Below are 15,601 nucleotides of genomic sequence, written 5' to 3' on the forward strand. Positions count from 1 at the left end.
ATGAAAATAATCTCTTAATACGACTCTTGGTGGTTTTTAAATATTTATTGGATATAATGTTTTAAAGAGTAGTTCTTAAATGTGAGGGGCGCTCAGGAAATTCTCATCTTAGTTTTACAGTGGTTCCTTTTCAAAAGGAAGCGTTTGTCAAATACAGTAGTCGTTCTGAGTCCCAGAGTGTCTGAAACCTATTACACCAATATCACACCACAATCCTTTTGGGCCAATGAGGATTTTAAATAGAAAATTTGGTGGGTTGGTTTTTTGAGCTGCTTGATGGTGGGAAGGAGAAATAGATACAATTGTAATTTTGATGCACACAACTAGGAAAGTCGCTGTCATCAGCATTATATGAGGGTCTGTATTTACAGTGTCTACATTGTGTCACTGCTCAATAACCAACTATGTGGTCCAAAGTCATAGAAACAAGACGTCAACTGACTTACACTGATTTGTATGTGTGTGTGTGTGTGTGTGTGTGTGTGTGTAGTAAAAACATGACCGGTATCTCCAAGATTTTCTCCCTGTTGTTGGGAAATTTCGGGACGAGAATAAGGCATCATTTCAGCCAGTACAAGATGGAAACTACACTCCTTCTCCACAGCGTTGATAAGCAAATGGATCTCATAGGCTGCTAATTGGGAATTGAATTAGTTTGACAGAGGCTAGATGAATGAGATGAAGCTAGATGAGATCCCTGCTAATGTCGTGTAATGGCAGATATGTGATTAGAAATGAACATGTATCTCAGAATGAATCATTGGCCAGACACTGGAAAGTCTGAGAAGTTTTAACTTTTCAGGATGGAACTGTTTCAACGGTAAAGTTTCATCTTTGGATGTTAGTAGACAGACTTTAAAGACCTGATTGGTAATCTTTGTGACCATGTAAATGTGAATTTTTGTATAGTTTGAGCTAGAAATGGAAAAACTAAATATTACTTGTTCTTATTTACTGATATTTATTGATGTAAATATAATATTTTGCAGCAGCAGTAAAAACAAACTTTTCTTGTTGTTGTTGTCTGGTATTAAATGACCTGTCAGTCATTTTCAGATTGAAAGCAGGTTCCACTCTTGTGTTTTTTCTTACATACTGGAGCAACCTTTTTTTTAATTTTTATATATGTATTTGCTTCCCATATTGTGCATTTAAAGGAACAGGTGGACATTTCAGGGAAATATGCTTATTCGTATTTTTGCTCCTTGTAAAACCACAACTTGTTTTTTTTGTATGGGTAAGCCAAATGAGATATAATGTGTTAATAAGTGAGCTTTAGAGGTGCTACGCTAACCAGCTGCTAGCGCCAGCTTGATATTTAATGGACAAACACAAGAGTGGTGTCGATTTTCTGAGCTAGCTCTTGACAAGAAAGAGAATAAGCATATTTACTAAAATGTCAAATTATACTTTTAAACTGAAATGTTCATGTGCATCTGCATGTTGGTGTATGTGTGTGCAGGAAAAAGTGTGTAAAAGCCAAGGTTTTCTCTGCCCCTAGATCCTAATTCAATAATAACTTGCTAATCACTCGACCTGTGGTTCTAATTACAAGTGTTGTTAAGTGCTCCTTGTTTCTAATCAGTCGATGGGTGGAGAGGTGGGGAGCGTGTTAATGCTGTTCTATTTCACCTTGAATTATGCAAAAAAAAAACAATAAAAAACCCACAACTTACATGGTTTGTTCCATTTGATCACAATTGAAGTTTTTGGGGAACATGTTCAATATTAGTTTTTTAATTGTGTGTGTGTGTGTGTTTGTTCAGGGGAAGGAGACGACAGAGGAGGAGGATGAAGTCACCGTTGGGATGGAGAAAGGATTTATGGACGAATTCTTTGAACAGGTGTGTTGCTCTCATTGATCTTATCTTCTTTTGTCTCTCTCCATCACTGATCTCATTCACCTATTCAACGAGTTCATAGTACACTAATAAATTGCTGTTTTGACCCCCAGGGGTCCTTGAAGGGGTTCCAGGGGGTCCCCAGCAAAAAGGAGAATAATGTATTTTCACTATAATTCTAAGTGATGACAGAATGTGTGAGTATTTTGGTCACGGGTTTCATACGCTTTCTGTAATAAAACATCTAAAAGCAAAAGTCTCATCAAATGTGAGACCCTGGTACAAAATCTTATCAAATGGGGGTCCGTGGTCTTATTTGTGTCAGGTTAGGGGTCCTTGATGTGAAAAAGTTTGAGAACCACTGGACAAATCTGCCTGGGTATTATTCCTCTCCCAGTATTGAATCTAATTTTGTTGATTTTTCACAGCTCTGTTATCAATCTCGTGACATTTTTTATCTCTGGGGAGCATTGATTTGATTTATGGCTATTGATGTTGTTGCTGGTGTGACATGGATCGTTACGTATTTTATTTCATTTCAAAAAGCCTTTATTGATTCAACAACACAACAATGCACTCCGTGTCCAGCTCTGAATAACAACAATGGTAATTTCTTTCCACTCTTTCCTCTTGTGCATGACAGATATGCACCGAGCCTGTGTAAAACTGCATCTATGCATGCGTTTGGGAGTGTATTTTCCTGTACATGCTGTGCACATATGCTGGGAACACAAACTGAACATCGTCATGGCTCTCAGAGGGGGGGCCCCCATTTCAGTGTAGCGGCAGTTGACATCTCCTCCCCAGAGAGATGGAGACCTGCTGTGAATCATCAGTCATATGGAGCCAGACTGACTTTACTCTCTGACATCTTTCTCTGTGAGTAAAGTGGCCTCTGTAATGCCTTTTTAATGGGCCTTATACAGCGAGTGGTTTAGAAGTAAAAAGCAGGATAATTCAGCTCAAATAACAAGAAAGCTGAGGGAGACTTCCATATTTATCATCATCTATCATCTGTTTGATCCTCTGGTTCTCTATATTTTTACAGTTTTTAAGACACCTGCATATATCATTTTATGTATACGGGGGGCTTTAACTTTGAAGTATTTAAATCACCATTGCTAATGCTGCTACAAAAGGTGGGTAGTGTGAGGTTGAATGCCAGTTAGCAGCATTTGCGAGCTATGAAAGAGGTCTAACAATAAACACTTTGATATGTGAGTTTTCAAAGCAACATGAAACAACTAAAGAGGCCAAATCCTCTGTGTGTGAACTGCAGGTGCATCCATCAAAAACCTGCGTAGTTATTTAATATTTTAAGGGGAATATTTCAAAAAAATTAACCAACAGATTTATGATGGACATACTGTAAATATGTGGTGAATAATTACTGATAAATGGAGCCATGTGGTAGTTCAAGCAAGCAGAGATGTCATTTTAAATTTACATCGTCCATACCCTTCAATCATATATGACAACAACCACTAACACAAGCAACTGGGCAGCACATAAATAGATTTGGTGCTCAGTCATTCTGCTCAGCACTGCTTTCCTGCTGCTACAACCACCACCTGCTTCTCAGCAGTCGAATATCTCCACCTCCCCAGCCGACTCCTGCATTAGCTTTTAGATTTCTCGTTTCAGTATGAGAGACCCAGACTCTTTCCCTGTTTGTGTGAGCGTAGAGACAAGACCAATGCCTTTTTCTTCAAATGTGGCATAAAGGGGCCATATACACAATTACAGGTCTATATTTTTAGTCTGGGACTCTACCAGAGTATCCTTGCATGGTTTACAGTTCAAGAACTCCTTACTTATACTGACCCTTTACACAGCCCCTCAGGAGGGTTGTTTAGCTCCTGTCTCTTTAAGGCCTCCCTCCTGAGGAGCTCATTCTGCTCATGGAAGCTGCCTCTCAGCAGACTTCAACAACAAACAATGAAACAAACTATAGTAGTAGGATTTCACTACTTTTTCTCATTCTTTGCTCAAAATGTCAACTTCTCAAATACATCCATGCATGTTTGAGCCAACATCTGATCCAAAATATGCAGCAACAACCTTAGCAAGAAAGGCTATTATAAATCTCAGAAAAAAAGCTTAAAAAGCAAATGTATCTCCAGCCAAAATATCCAAACTCAAATCATCAACATTATAATCTGGATAACTCAAAGAACACACAAACACAAAGAATGGGGCCCTGATCTACAAAACACAGATTTTTTTACCTCTTGAGTAAGAAATTGTTTTTTACTTCGCTGTACCCAGGACTGAAATCTCCTGAATGTACATAGTTTAACCTACACTTAAAACAGTGTAATTGTGGGATGTTTTAGCTGTGAGGAACATTGCAGCCTGCAGTCATTTCTCTCACATTTGTATCCTCTCATTTCTCTTCTGTCTCTAGTTCTCGCCTCTGACAGACAGTTTCTATCCATCCTTGATATAAAAACGAACATCTCTTTATCTGTCTGGAGTTTCTGTCTCAAGTGAGGAGAGACAAGGTTGAGTGAAATGTGGAGACGGAGTTTCAGACTGAGCAAGAAGCAGGAGAAATGGTGAGACAGCCAGATGAGAGTGATGTGGAAGAAGTTAAATAGCAAGACCAGAGAAGAGGAACAGGTAATAAGATGTGACAGAGGGAGATGTAGATAGTGCAGGGAGCAGATTAAGGGAGCAGAGGGGGAGAAAGAGTAATCAGGCTCTCAGCCTGACTGGGTGCATTAATTAAGCTTTCAGTGGAGGGATAGCAGACCGCTGTCCTTCACTCACACCATAAACAGGACCCTTAGAGTGTTGATATTGATTTCATAATGTGTTTGTGGCATTTCGTTCTGCAAACATGCATGTGGTGGTGTCTTTGTCATAATGTATTAAAGTATCATGTACTACACAGCTGTATGTTGCAAGGATATCTATCTGTGTGTGTGTTTGTTTGTGTGTGGATGTTAAAGAGTTTAAGAGGCCCACTAATGGCAATTCAAGGATAAGACTGAAATTATTTTACCTTTCAAAGGATAAGGCTGGTGATTTTCTATATTTTTCTTATTGTCAACAAATCTCATGTGCAGAGCCAAACCAACAATGAATTGATCATTAAAAGTATTGTGTGTGTATCCAAAGCCTGATATACGTATATGTATATATATATGTGCCTTAGACTGCTATTGTTGTCCAAAAACTATTAAAAACATATCAATTAGCCACACCATTGCACACATTCCTTCGCTAGCTTGTTGTGCTACATATCACAACCTCTTGACTTTGTACTACATTGTAAATTTCTCAAAGAACTTAAGTAAAAAGTCAAGAGGTTGTGATATGTAGCACAACAAGCTAGTTAAGCTCTGTAATTGTAACCGTGTCATTGTTAGTTGCAGCCCTAAACCAAATCAAACCAAAGCCTGATGCCTTGAAGCAATTGACTTCTGTTGTTCATACTATGATGAACTTCAGAGTGTCACTTTTCATTGACAAAACCTTTAAATATATTCTTGTGTATGAATGATCAAAAATTGGAATAGTTGGTAAATTTTGATGTCTTTAAGCTAGCTAAGTTTGTCGAAAGTTAGCTGGAGAACTTAAGAAGATGTATTGCTCTACAGATCAAAAAGCCCCCTGAGGCAAACTTTTGTGATCTTTGGCTGCTATAAAAATAAAAATTGACTTGACTCGTCTGAAAAGCTTGGAAAAAAGGTCAGTTTTTTGATCATTTAATTAGTCTTCACTCTGATTTCTCTTGTGGTTTGCAATGGTGTGCTTTAATAGTAATTAATGATTATTTTATTATGCTTTATTATTATTATTATTATTTTACTTTTTATCATTTGAAGATGTATGTGCTTTATTCCATAATCCATCATCACATTCGAAAAAGGCAGTGGCAGAAAAGTTTAAGTTTTAATAGTTCAGCAAGTTTTCCATAGTGTCTGTAGACTTGTCGCAATACTGACTGACATAAACCACACATGGTAACTGTAATGAAGTCTTTCTGCCGTGTCGTTCAACAGCAGGTACAACATCTGACATAGCCTGTTTACCTCTGCACTTTCTGGCCTTCAGTCTGTACGTTGTATGTTGACTTGACAGCTTTGACAGCGAAGTGTGAGCATGTGTATGTTTCTGCAGTATGTGATGCTTAGCTGAAGCTTTAACCTTATGCAGTCATGAACCAATCTGTCACAGAGATGGTGTTAAAGTGTCTGTCGCTCAATAGTGTTTTAATGTACAGTGGAACACAAGATTTGAAGCTGGTATCACTTTCAAACTGATTGGTGTTTAAATACAAACGTCAAGCACCAGAAAGCAACTAAAGTTCTTAGTTATTGGGGTTTCATGATGCTGTAAAAGGTTTATTTACATCAGCATTGTAGAAAACAGGCATGTATTTTAGCCAATGTTGAAGCACACAATATTCTGATTTTCTATCTATTACTCAAAGTCCTGTTTATACCTCAAAGTTAAAAGAAGTAAAGAAATATTATAAATTTGCCCTTAAACCATTGATGATAATAAATAGGGGTAATTTTCAACATAAAGAAATAACTTTGCTTGTACGACTTCATAAAAAAAAGATTTAAAAGATTTTCAGCCTTATGTGCATGTATTTGTCATAGTATGACCTGAATATAGGCACCATTACACGTCAGTATTCTTCTAACATCTTGTAGGAGGAGTCTTTTCTCATGTCCCCAATATCCTTCACCTGATGATGCAAGTATGAAGAGAGAAGACGCAAGACAGACCCGCTGTGGCCGCAGGCCTTATCTTTCCCATGATAATATAAAAATGAGACTTTTACACCAAAACACTAAAATTAGACATCAAACTGCAAAAACGGCAATTGTTCTTGCTGCTTCTCATCCTAGACTGTATTACGAGCTGTAGGACTTTGGTGGTTAACAGGGCTTTTATACAAGATACAGAAAACTGACAAATGTCATGTCAAATATATGAATTTCATAAAGAATAGTTATAAAAATCTGCGAAATGGCCCTGTAAATGTGTGTGTGTTTGTGTGTCTGTTTGTTTGTTTCTGCATGTATATGCGTTTTTCCTGATGTATCTGATAGTGTTTTTTCTCCCACGCCAATAAAATCTGCCTGATGTCTTATGAGAGCTGAGAGGCGCACAGTGACTCACTAACACATGGTCTCTGAACCGAGACAGCTCAAAGTGGTTTCATCTTCTGCTCACTTCCCATCCTATCAAACTGTCTAGCTGTCTTACTTTTTTAACTTCTGTGATCTCTCTCCGAGCATTTAACTCTGTATTCACCTCATGTGAATACAGAGCCTTTGGTAGTGCCTGGTCTCTCCTCAGTGGTCTTCCAAAGCCAATTATGATGTTATTAAAAACAGATCCAATCTGCAGCTAATTAAAGAGATAATGTGAGAATAATGACCCAAGCTGAGACGAAGGAAGCTCAGGAATGTATGGATGGAGGAGTGGAGGGATTTCAGATCTGAGAGGACTGACAGAGGTATGCATAAACCAGAGATATGCGAGAGGATGTGACTTTGGTCGTATCAGAGAGACCAGAGGGAAGAACGAAGGGAGAACAGGCTGGCCTGTAGTTGAGCAGGTGTAGAGGTGGAGGAAAGTGAATCGAGAGTAGATGACAGGCTGAGATGAAAGTACAGATTGATGAAGTCACCGACAGATGTGACCTGCTGCTTGTCCAGCTGTTACCGGAGCCAGAGGCAGCACAGCTGGTAACGAGGCAGCAGGGAGGAGGAGGAGGGAGATGATTGGTTAGAATGTCAAACCAGGATCTTAGTGGCAGATGATTCTGTGAAATGCAGTATTCAGAGGAGAATACGCATGTTTTGCACTTAATTTCTTTAATGTATTTAAAAAAAAACAGTGTTCAGAAACACAAACAGTAAAAGAGTGTTTAAGCCCAGTCACACGCCTCTTAGCTTGCGTTGTGTCTCCCTAAACCAGTTAATTTGACTCTATGTTTGTCTTTAGGTAAATTAAACTGACACATTGTTTCATTAAACTTACTTCATTTATTGATAATAATGAGTTGAGATCTTCCTGCTGTTTTAGGGTATGTTCGATTTGTTAGCTTTGTCCTGATGTGGCGTTCCTCCAGCTTTACCTATTTATCATAGGTGTGGTTACTGGTCAGAACCAACTCACCAGGATTCATAGGGGGAGATCAAAACTTCATATGTGTTATTCAGTATAAGTTATGTTAAATTATACAGAGCAAAGTAATATTGTGGATTTGTAGCTCTTTCTGAGTTGAGCCTCAGTCCATGGGTGGCTAAAAAGAACAGCATTTTTTTGCCCTGTTAAATGTGTTGAGTTAAAGTGATTGTTTGTCTCAGACAATGAAATTTGTTTTCACATTAGTCGGTCTGTCGTCCCTGTAGAATATCCTTGAATACCCTTGAATATGCAAAATCATTGAGGTTTGTTTTTATTATTTACTCCTGTGCTTTTCCTACTGTGATATTTCAAAATGTCCTCCATGAAAAAGGCCTATTGTGTGTTTCCAAACTTGTGGCTGTCCTGTTTCTATTTGATAATGCCCCTGTGCACAAAGCCAGGTCATAAAGAAATGGTTTTCCAAGTTTGATGTGGACAAACTTCACTGGCCTGCAGATATTTAACCTCAATCCCAACCAACACCTCTGGGATGAACTGAAAAGCAGACTGTGAGCCAAACATTATCTCCAGTCATCAGCATCCAACCTCTTTAATGTTCTTGTTGCTAAATGGGAGCAAATCTCTTCTGCCAGGTCCCACAACATTTTAGAAAACCTTTGCAGAAGAGTGGAGGCTGTAATAGCAGCATATTAATGTCCAGTGAAGAATGAGATATTCAACGATCACATAAGGGTGTAATGTATGGGTGTAGTGATGACATTTTTTATTGTAAAAGGAAACTGGAGTAGCCTTAGATTCCATTACCCACAGCACTGATTTATTTAAGCCCCATTCACACTTTACAGCCTCCGATTCTCAGTTACATCACAGGTAGTAAAAACACAGCTTTGGCTGAGTATCAAATGTTACAAACTGAGTCATTTCCACTGCACATTATAATTCACACATACATCGTCCCTGACAGTTGTTATTGACTAAAATTAGTTTAAAAAACAGTATTAATTTAAATCAAGTGAGAACTGCTGCATTTGTATTAATTATAAATAGCAGCTGTATACTGATGAGGATGTCTGAGTCGGTAACTTAATAGATTTTAGTCTGAAAACAGCCCAGTTTGCTGCTGATAGAAATGCAAATTTAGTCGACACATCACACGCATGAATGAGAGATCCTTCTAGGTGTCTGTAAAGTCACAGAGAAGTGATGATTGAGGCCAAATAAACATGAAAAACTTGAAAATCTGTGTGTTCCTTCACATGAACCTGCTTCACTCTGCTTTCATTCTGCCTCTAATATGATAATGACATCTTCACTTCAGATTCTATCAACATCACTCAGGCTAATCACTGGTACTTCCTGCCTCTGTGTGCAGAGCAGATCTAAAGCACCTTTTGCTCTCTTATCCTCTCTCTCTCTTAACAGGTGGAGGAGATCCGGGGTTTTATCGAGTCTCTGGCAGAGAAAGTTGAGGAGGTGAAGAGGAAGCACAGCGCCATCCTCGCCTCACCCAACCCTGATGAGAGTAAGGCTGTTTTTATGTATTTTATATCTCTCCGTGTTTCATTTTGTCAACTCAACAATAATTTAAGATTTTAGAACAGTGTTCAAACTGAAAGCAGCCCCGTGTTAGAAAAACATAATGGACTGCAGTGGTTTAGGCGTGTTGCTTCAGGTACCAGTGAGACGATGAAATACAATCCAGGAAGGTCAGTTGGAGTGATATTTGAAAGCTGATCAGATGCCAGAACACTTCAAAGTGGGTTACAATACTATTAGGATGGATTTTACAGCTCTGGAAAGTTATGGCAATGGAGATCATTTTATTTTTTCACCAGATGAACAGCAGAAATATAAAGTTGGAGTTGGGCTGACAATGATCTTATTACAGAAACGTTCACTTTTTTCACATTTTTTCAGATTTGGTTACCACATTTAGTCACATTTAGACCTTTTGTGCATGTATTTTCTTTGCATCTGAAGAGCTTCTAATAGTTTTTTGTTGATATGCGGGCATTTGGAGCCACACTCACAGTTTGATTCTATGGATGGCAATTTGGATGGATTGCCTTGAAATTGGAAGTTTCCAGAGGATGAATCCTACTGACTTTGGTGACTTTTTGATTTAGTACCACCATGAGTTTGACATTTGCAGTTTTGAGTGAAATATCTCAATATCTATTTGGTGTACTGCCATGAAATTTGGCACATTCCTGTCCTCCTCAGGATGAATTGTACAAACTAAAGTGGTCCTCTGACTTTTAATCTAGCGCTGTCATCAGATTAGTTTGTCCAGTACTTTTGTTTAGGGTCAAATACCTGCGAAACTAATGACATTCCCATCAGCCACAGCTATACTTTGCTTTTATTGCTAATTAGCAAATGTTGGCTTGTAACACGCTGGACAAACATGAGCTCAATTAGCATTTAGCTCAAAGCAAGTACAGGCTCAGAGTCGATAGCATGGACTCATAGTCTTGTTTTACTAATGATATGGGACCGTTCGCGTTGACTATATGCACTGGACACTACTTCTTGGAAAGCCTGGATACAAGAGCTCAAAATCTTTCACATTTTCTTATTTTCATGTTAGTAACTACCAGGAATGTGCATGTGTCTGGGCATGCCAGACAACGCTCAGCACCACCATCATCAAAGCACCAAATGAGGGAACATGGAGCACATTATGTTGTTTTTTCCTTAATCTGTCACCCATCTTTATTTCCAAAAAGTGTGATTCATCATGAATTTATTTATCGATTCATCCAGAGGAGGTTACATTGTCCAAGCCAAGACTGACCCTTTTCTACAGACCTATAATCCTATAGCTTCTTAATGATAACATTAATATTTAATACTGCAATGACTCATTAATAAGTCAGAGAAGCAGAAAGAGAATGAAGCCAAAAAGTCACTATTTTGTATGCCTCTAATGTACATCAGCAGCAAAGAGCCTGACAATAGTGGCAGATTCTACTGAACAAAAAAAAAACAAAAAAAAAACAAAAAGAAAAGAAATTGAGCAATTAAAGAACAATTTGTCACAAAGCAAAAAGCCTGCTTGTTGATGGAGGCTGTGACAGAAGTCAGAGAACCAATCAGTCCTCTCTGTTCTTTTGAGCGTCCATGCTCTCACAGTGAAATCTCATGTTTGTCCATTTTCTTCACTTTTCTGCTCCCCCTCCATTGCTCTTTAGTTCTGTCATTACCTCTTCACCTGCTGTTAACACCGTCTGCCATATTTCTCAGTTTCTCTCTTATCTTTACCAATTTCAACTACTCTCCATTTTGCTTTTGCTGAATCCGTGCTTGATGCTGTAAAGTGCTGCCATCTTCCCTCCGATCTTCCTACTCCCCCACCTCTGTTCTGTAACACCTCCTCCTCTCTCGTTTATGTCAGGGCATTGATCTAGATCCCTACTCTCACAAGGGGGATGTTACTCATACTAGTAACATCCCCCAATCCTCTTCCTCCCCCTGATCCCCTACCTGTCATCTACCTGAAAAAGCATCGATCTGCTTGCAGCAGCAGGCATCAGACGAGCCCTTCAACTAGCCGATGACACATCTCGGCAAGGTGCTGCGTTTAAGATACAAATCCTTCTACAAGTCGTCTTCTTTGTGACTGAAATCAATGTTGTGTCTGTGTGTGTCTGCCTGATAAATGCACATCAGTCAGCAGCTGATGTAAATGTCAGGGTTGTTCATTACACGGAGGTCAGTATGTTTTTCACTGTGAGCCTGTTGCATTGTGGTAATTGAGATTCATCTTATTACCCGCAGTGCAGACACTGCTCTATCTCCTTAAGAGCATTTTATATAGTTTGAGTGTGTATGTGTGTCTTTGTAAGTGTGTAACCCTTTTTCCTACAGTGCCAGTCAAAAGTTTGGACACACTTTCTCAAACTTTTAACTGGTAGGCTACTGTATAAATAATCTGCATACATTTTGTTTGGAAACAATGCTACCGAGATTACATTTTTAATGAATATAACAAGCAGTGACAAGGACTGCAGTACACATGGATATGGGTGTTCAAAGATTGAGAGATTGAGAGAAAATGGGGAAAAATTACTTCAGTAGAAAAGAAGAACTAAAACAATCATTTATATTGAGTGTTTTTGCAAAAAGTTCATTGTCAATGTTTCTCATTAGTGTTCCCAACAGTATCTGCTCCTTGCAACTAAAGCATAATTAATGTTTATAGGTTACGTCCAGGTTCTTGAATTACATAAGGGACACAAGGTGGTTTTTGCTTGCAGTAATACCTTTTTTGGCAGCAGAAGAAAGCTGTAAACACAGCAATGACATATTATCACCTTTTAAGCTTATATGGTGAACTTGTTAGCAAACAGTTCCTTATTAATACCTCCAGCATATGCATTAGGGAGCAACATTATCATTAATTTGTGGTCGTGTTTCTGGCCACCTGGTGATTATGCAACATGCACTCTTCTTTTAGCTGTGTTTGGTCTCCCCCAATATCTGAGAAAAAAACAAAACAAAACGTTGCCTGTGAACGTAATCCTTGCAGACTTACATTTCCTTGTATTAGTCATGGAAAATTAGTAGCATATGACTCGTTTAACATGGCGTCGGCGTGTGTGTGTGCCTGTCTGTCGAGATCATACGAACTTAGCAGTGTGTTTGCGTAGTTGTGTGTATATGTGTGCCGACTACTGTGGAAACAGTGTGTAAGTGACATTTTTGTGCTGCGGCTTGCACTGAAATGCGTCATCACAACTACTTGTGCAATGACATTTTAACATGAAATCTAATGTATTTTAACAACTAATGTTGTTTCGAAAATGCTGCTTACATGAAAGGTCAGTGTGGTCTTTAATTTTTTTTTTCTTTCTTCATATTCCGCTTTTTAAGTCTGTTTTTTGCATTATAAAGTCTTTGCTGTTTTTTTTTCCTCCCTTGTGTTGTAAAGGAGTCTGCTCTGCCTCTGCTGTAACTTCAGAGCTTATTCCTCTCACCAAATTGAACTTCATCTCCTTCCTGATGAGAATGAGCCCTCTTCTTCTCTCGTATTTTTTTTTCACAGTAGTTTCTCATAAGTCCTCCTCTCTTCACTCTTTCTCTCTCCTACATAAAAAAACATGTATCATGGATGTCACTGAAACAGGCGCTGAGACTTAGAGTGTGTGATAGCAAGAGCGAGGATGATCACAGTGTCATTTATTTTCCCTGCAGTCTGCTCATAAACAGGATAATGGAGGAGTAGTAGGGAATCACACACACAAAATGACTTTTTTCCCCCAGAACTCAGCGTAACATTGTTGGCCACTAAACCCTCTGTTTCTGTCACGGTTTATCAGTTTCATATTGCATCACATGTCCCCAGCTACCACCCACCTGGCCAGCTTCATGACCCCGGCCTCTCCTCCTTCCTCTCTCCTCCTCCCCCTCTGCTGGGGAAGCTGTTGTGCTCGCTGACTGAGACATTTCCTGGTGATCTCCACGGAGTTAATTCCAACCCACTTGCGGAGCCGGAATTAATACACACACTCATTTTGACACACACACACACACACACAAACACAGCCTCTGTGTAATATTACCATCGCCCCTGCATTACACATTATCCCATATCACGGTTTACCCACTCCTCTAGATGAGGCATAGCAAATTTCCACCAGGGAATTGCAATATAGGGTATGTGTGCTTGTTTTGCTTGTTAAGGATTTGTGTGTTGCCTGTTTTGTGTGGGCTGCGCTCAGCAGCAGTGGGCAGTAGTAGGTTCAATAATGATGACAGATTAGGTAATAGCCATCAGATCATAATGGGTATTGAATCTGCGTTTCTTCATGAGCGCATTCCTCTAATGCAGGAAGGGAAGACACAAATGCATTTTTATATTTAGAAACATGATTGAATTCACATCTTCCATGAAATAATTGCATTATTTGTTTTACTTTTCTTGTATGGTTTATTGGCCTTGTGCAGCGTTGCTTCCCATTATTTTGATCAATGATGAAAGTTGGTGATAGATTTCATAATGAAAGGTCAAAAGTCAGGAATGATTGCCTCTCCTGCAAGAGCATCAGTAGCCTTTACTCCCTAGCTTTCCCCAGGAGAGTCTGGGGTCATAGGGAAGGCTGGTATGAAATGAAACACAGTATTTGAGTAGGTTGAGGTATTAAAACCTTTGAGTTATTGTTTAATCAACATTAGAGGAGTGTGGTGCTGGGAAAAGTCTTTGTGAGACTGAGAAAATGGTTTTAGATTTTTTCCCATGTTTGACTCACTGTTTTCCTGTCGTCAACATGTCCAGTTCCTCTCTTTTGCTCTACAGTGACTCATGTATTGTATCAGATAGTGAATTTACTCACCGACTCTGTGTTTCTGTGGTCTGATAACAAAGTACGGCTCATCTCTTCCAAACTGTCAATTCCCGTCTCCAGTTGCAGGTTAGACATCTATCATCAGTATCCTCACTGGAGGGAAGTAAAGATGTGTTGAGCCAGTTCTGTAGCATTGCATCATTTTATCTAAACATCAGACCAGTTTTTGATACTTGAAAGACACATCAATGTACATCGTTCTTCTTTAGAGCAATAAAGGAAATATAACACTATAGTATAGTCATATCCAGAAAATACATTATTTCAGTATATACTTTTAAATTTTGTGAACTACAGACTATAATTTATTAGAAAAAGTTGATCAGCAGCACAAAGACACAATTTTATAAGCTAAAGTTAACCTGAAAAAGTAGTTCACCCTACTCTTTATCAACTTATAAACTAAACTAAATACAGTGTTTCCCCTAGGTTGACTGCTTTGGGGCAGCGGGGGGAGTGGGTGGAGGCAGTAAAGAATGGGGGCAAAACTGGGAGGAGACTTAGCAGCCAAACATTTCTCCGTTGTCTATCTAAGAGTAGCTGAGATTTACACTAAAATGAGAATAGCTGGTCCACCTTAAAGTAGGGGTGGGAATCTTTGGGAATCTCACGATTTGATGGAGTTCTGATACTTTGGTGTCTGATTCAATTCAGAATCGATTCTTGATTGAATAGAAAAGGGGGCACTATTTTCAGTCTCTTGCTCCAGTAAACTGTGTGCCGAACCATTCATTGGTGTCCTTAGTCCACTGAAATACAATATGAAACATAACCGGCAGATAAGATAAATGGACCACAGCCTTTTTATTTTAAAGAGTTAACTTCATTTGAATGAATTGATTTGAAAGCAGTCTCCTGCCTGTATGAGAATAACCAAATGAGGGGAGGAGGAGTGCTCTGCTGTGTTGTTATTAACGTCATGTCTTCAGCGGTGGATAGCAGCCTCTCTGCTGCGCCGTTAGCTCTGGAGAAAGACATCGCTGTCCAAGATGCTGAGTGGACGCAGGGTTGTCAAGGTGAAACAGACAGAGTACTGAGTTAGTTTCTTCACTTCAGAGAAGTTGTTTGTGCCGCAGCTTCACTCTGCTAATGTTACTCTCTGAGTGATGGCGTAGAACGTTCACAATGTACTTCATGTTCATCTTGCAAAGGTAATTATTAGTCATTAAATCAAAAAACGCTTGCAAAAGCTGCCTTATTTTTAAGATGAACTGCAATATAACTCTAGCGTGTGTTCACTGTAGACTGTCTAGGTGCTATACTGCTCTCGCAGTTGACTTCCACCTTTTTCCT

The 15,601-nt window shown here is 39.0% G+C and overlaps 1 protein-coding gene across 7 annotated transcripts in view; it reads left to right on the plus strand.

The window, feature by feature from the left end:
* Window positions 1-15,601, plus strand: part of stx1a (syntaxin 1A (brain)) — a 63,868-nt gene that overhangs the window by 17,605 nt on the left and 30,662 nt on the right. For all 7 annotated transcript variants that reach the window (XR_006096386.1, XR_006096387.1, XR_006096388.1 and 4 more), the window contains exons 2-3: window positions 1,767-1,844; window positions 9,384-9,483. Coding sequence is in view for 4 of the 7 variants with exons in the window: in XM_042413171.1 (XP_042269105.1) it covers window positions 1,767-1,844; window positions 9,384-9,483 (178 nt within the window). In the remaining 3 variants the exon portion in view is untranslated. The remainder of the gene's footprint in view (window positions 1-1,766; window positions 1,845-9,383; window positions 9,484-15,601) is intronic.

This window comes from Thunnus maccoyii, chromosome 6, assembly GCF_910596095.1.
Source record: "Thunnus maccoyii chromosome 6, fThuMac1.1, whole genome shotgun sequence".
Classification (NCBI taxonomy): domain Eukaryota; kingdom Metazoa; phylum Chordata; class Actinopteri; order Scombriformes; family Scombridae; genus Thunnus; species Thunnus maccoyii.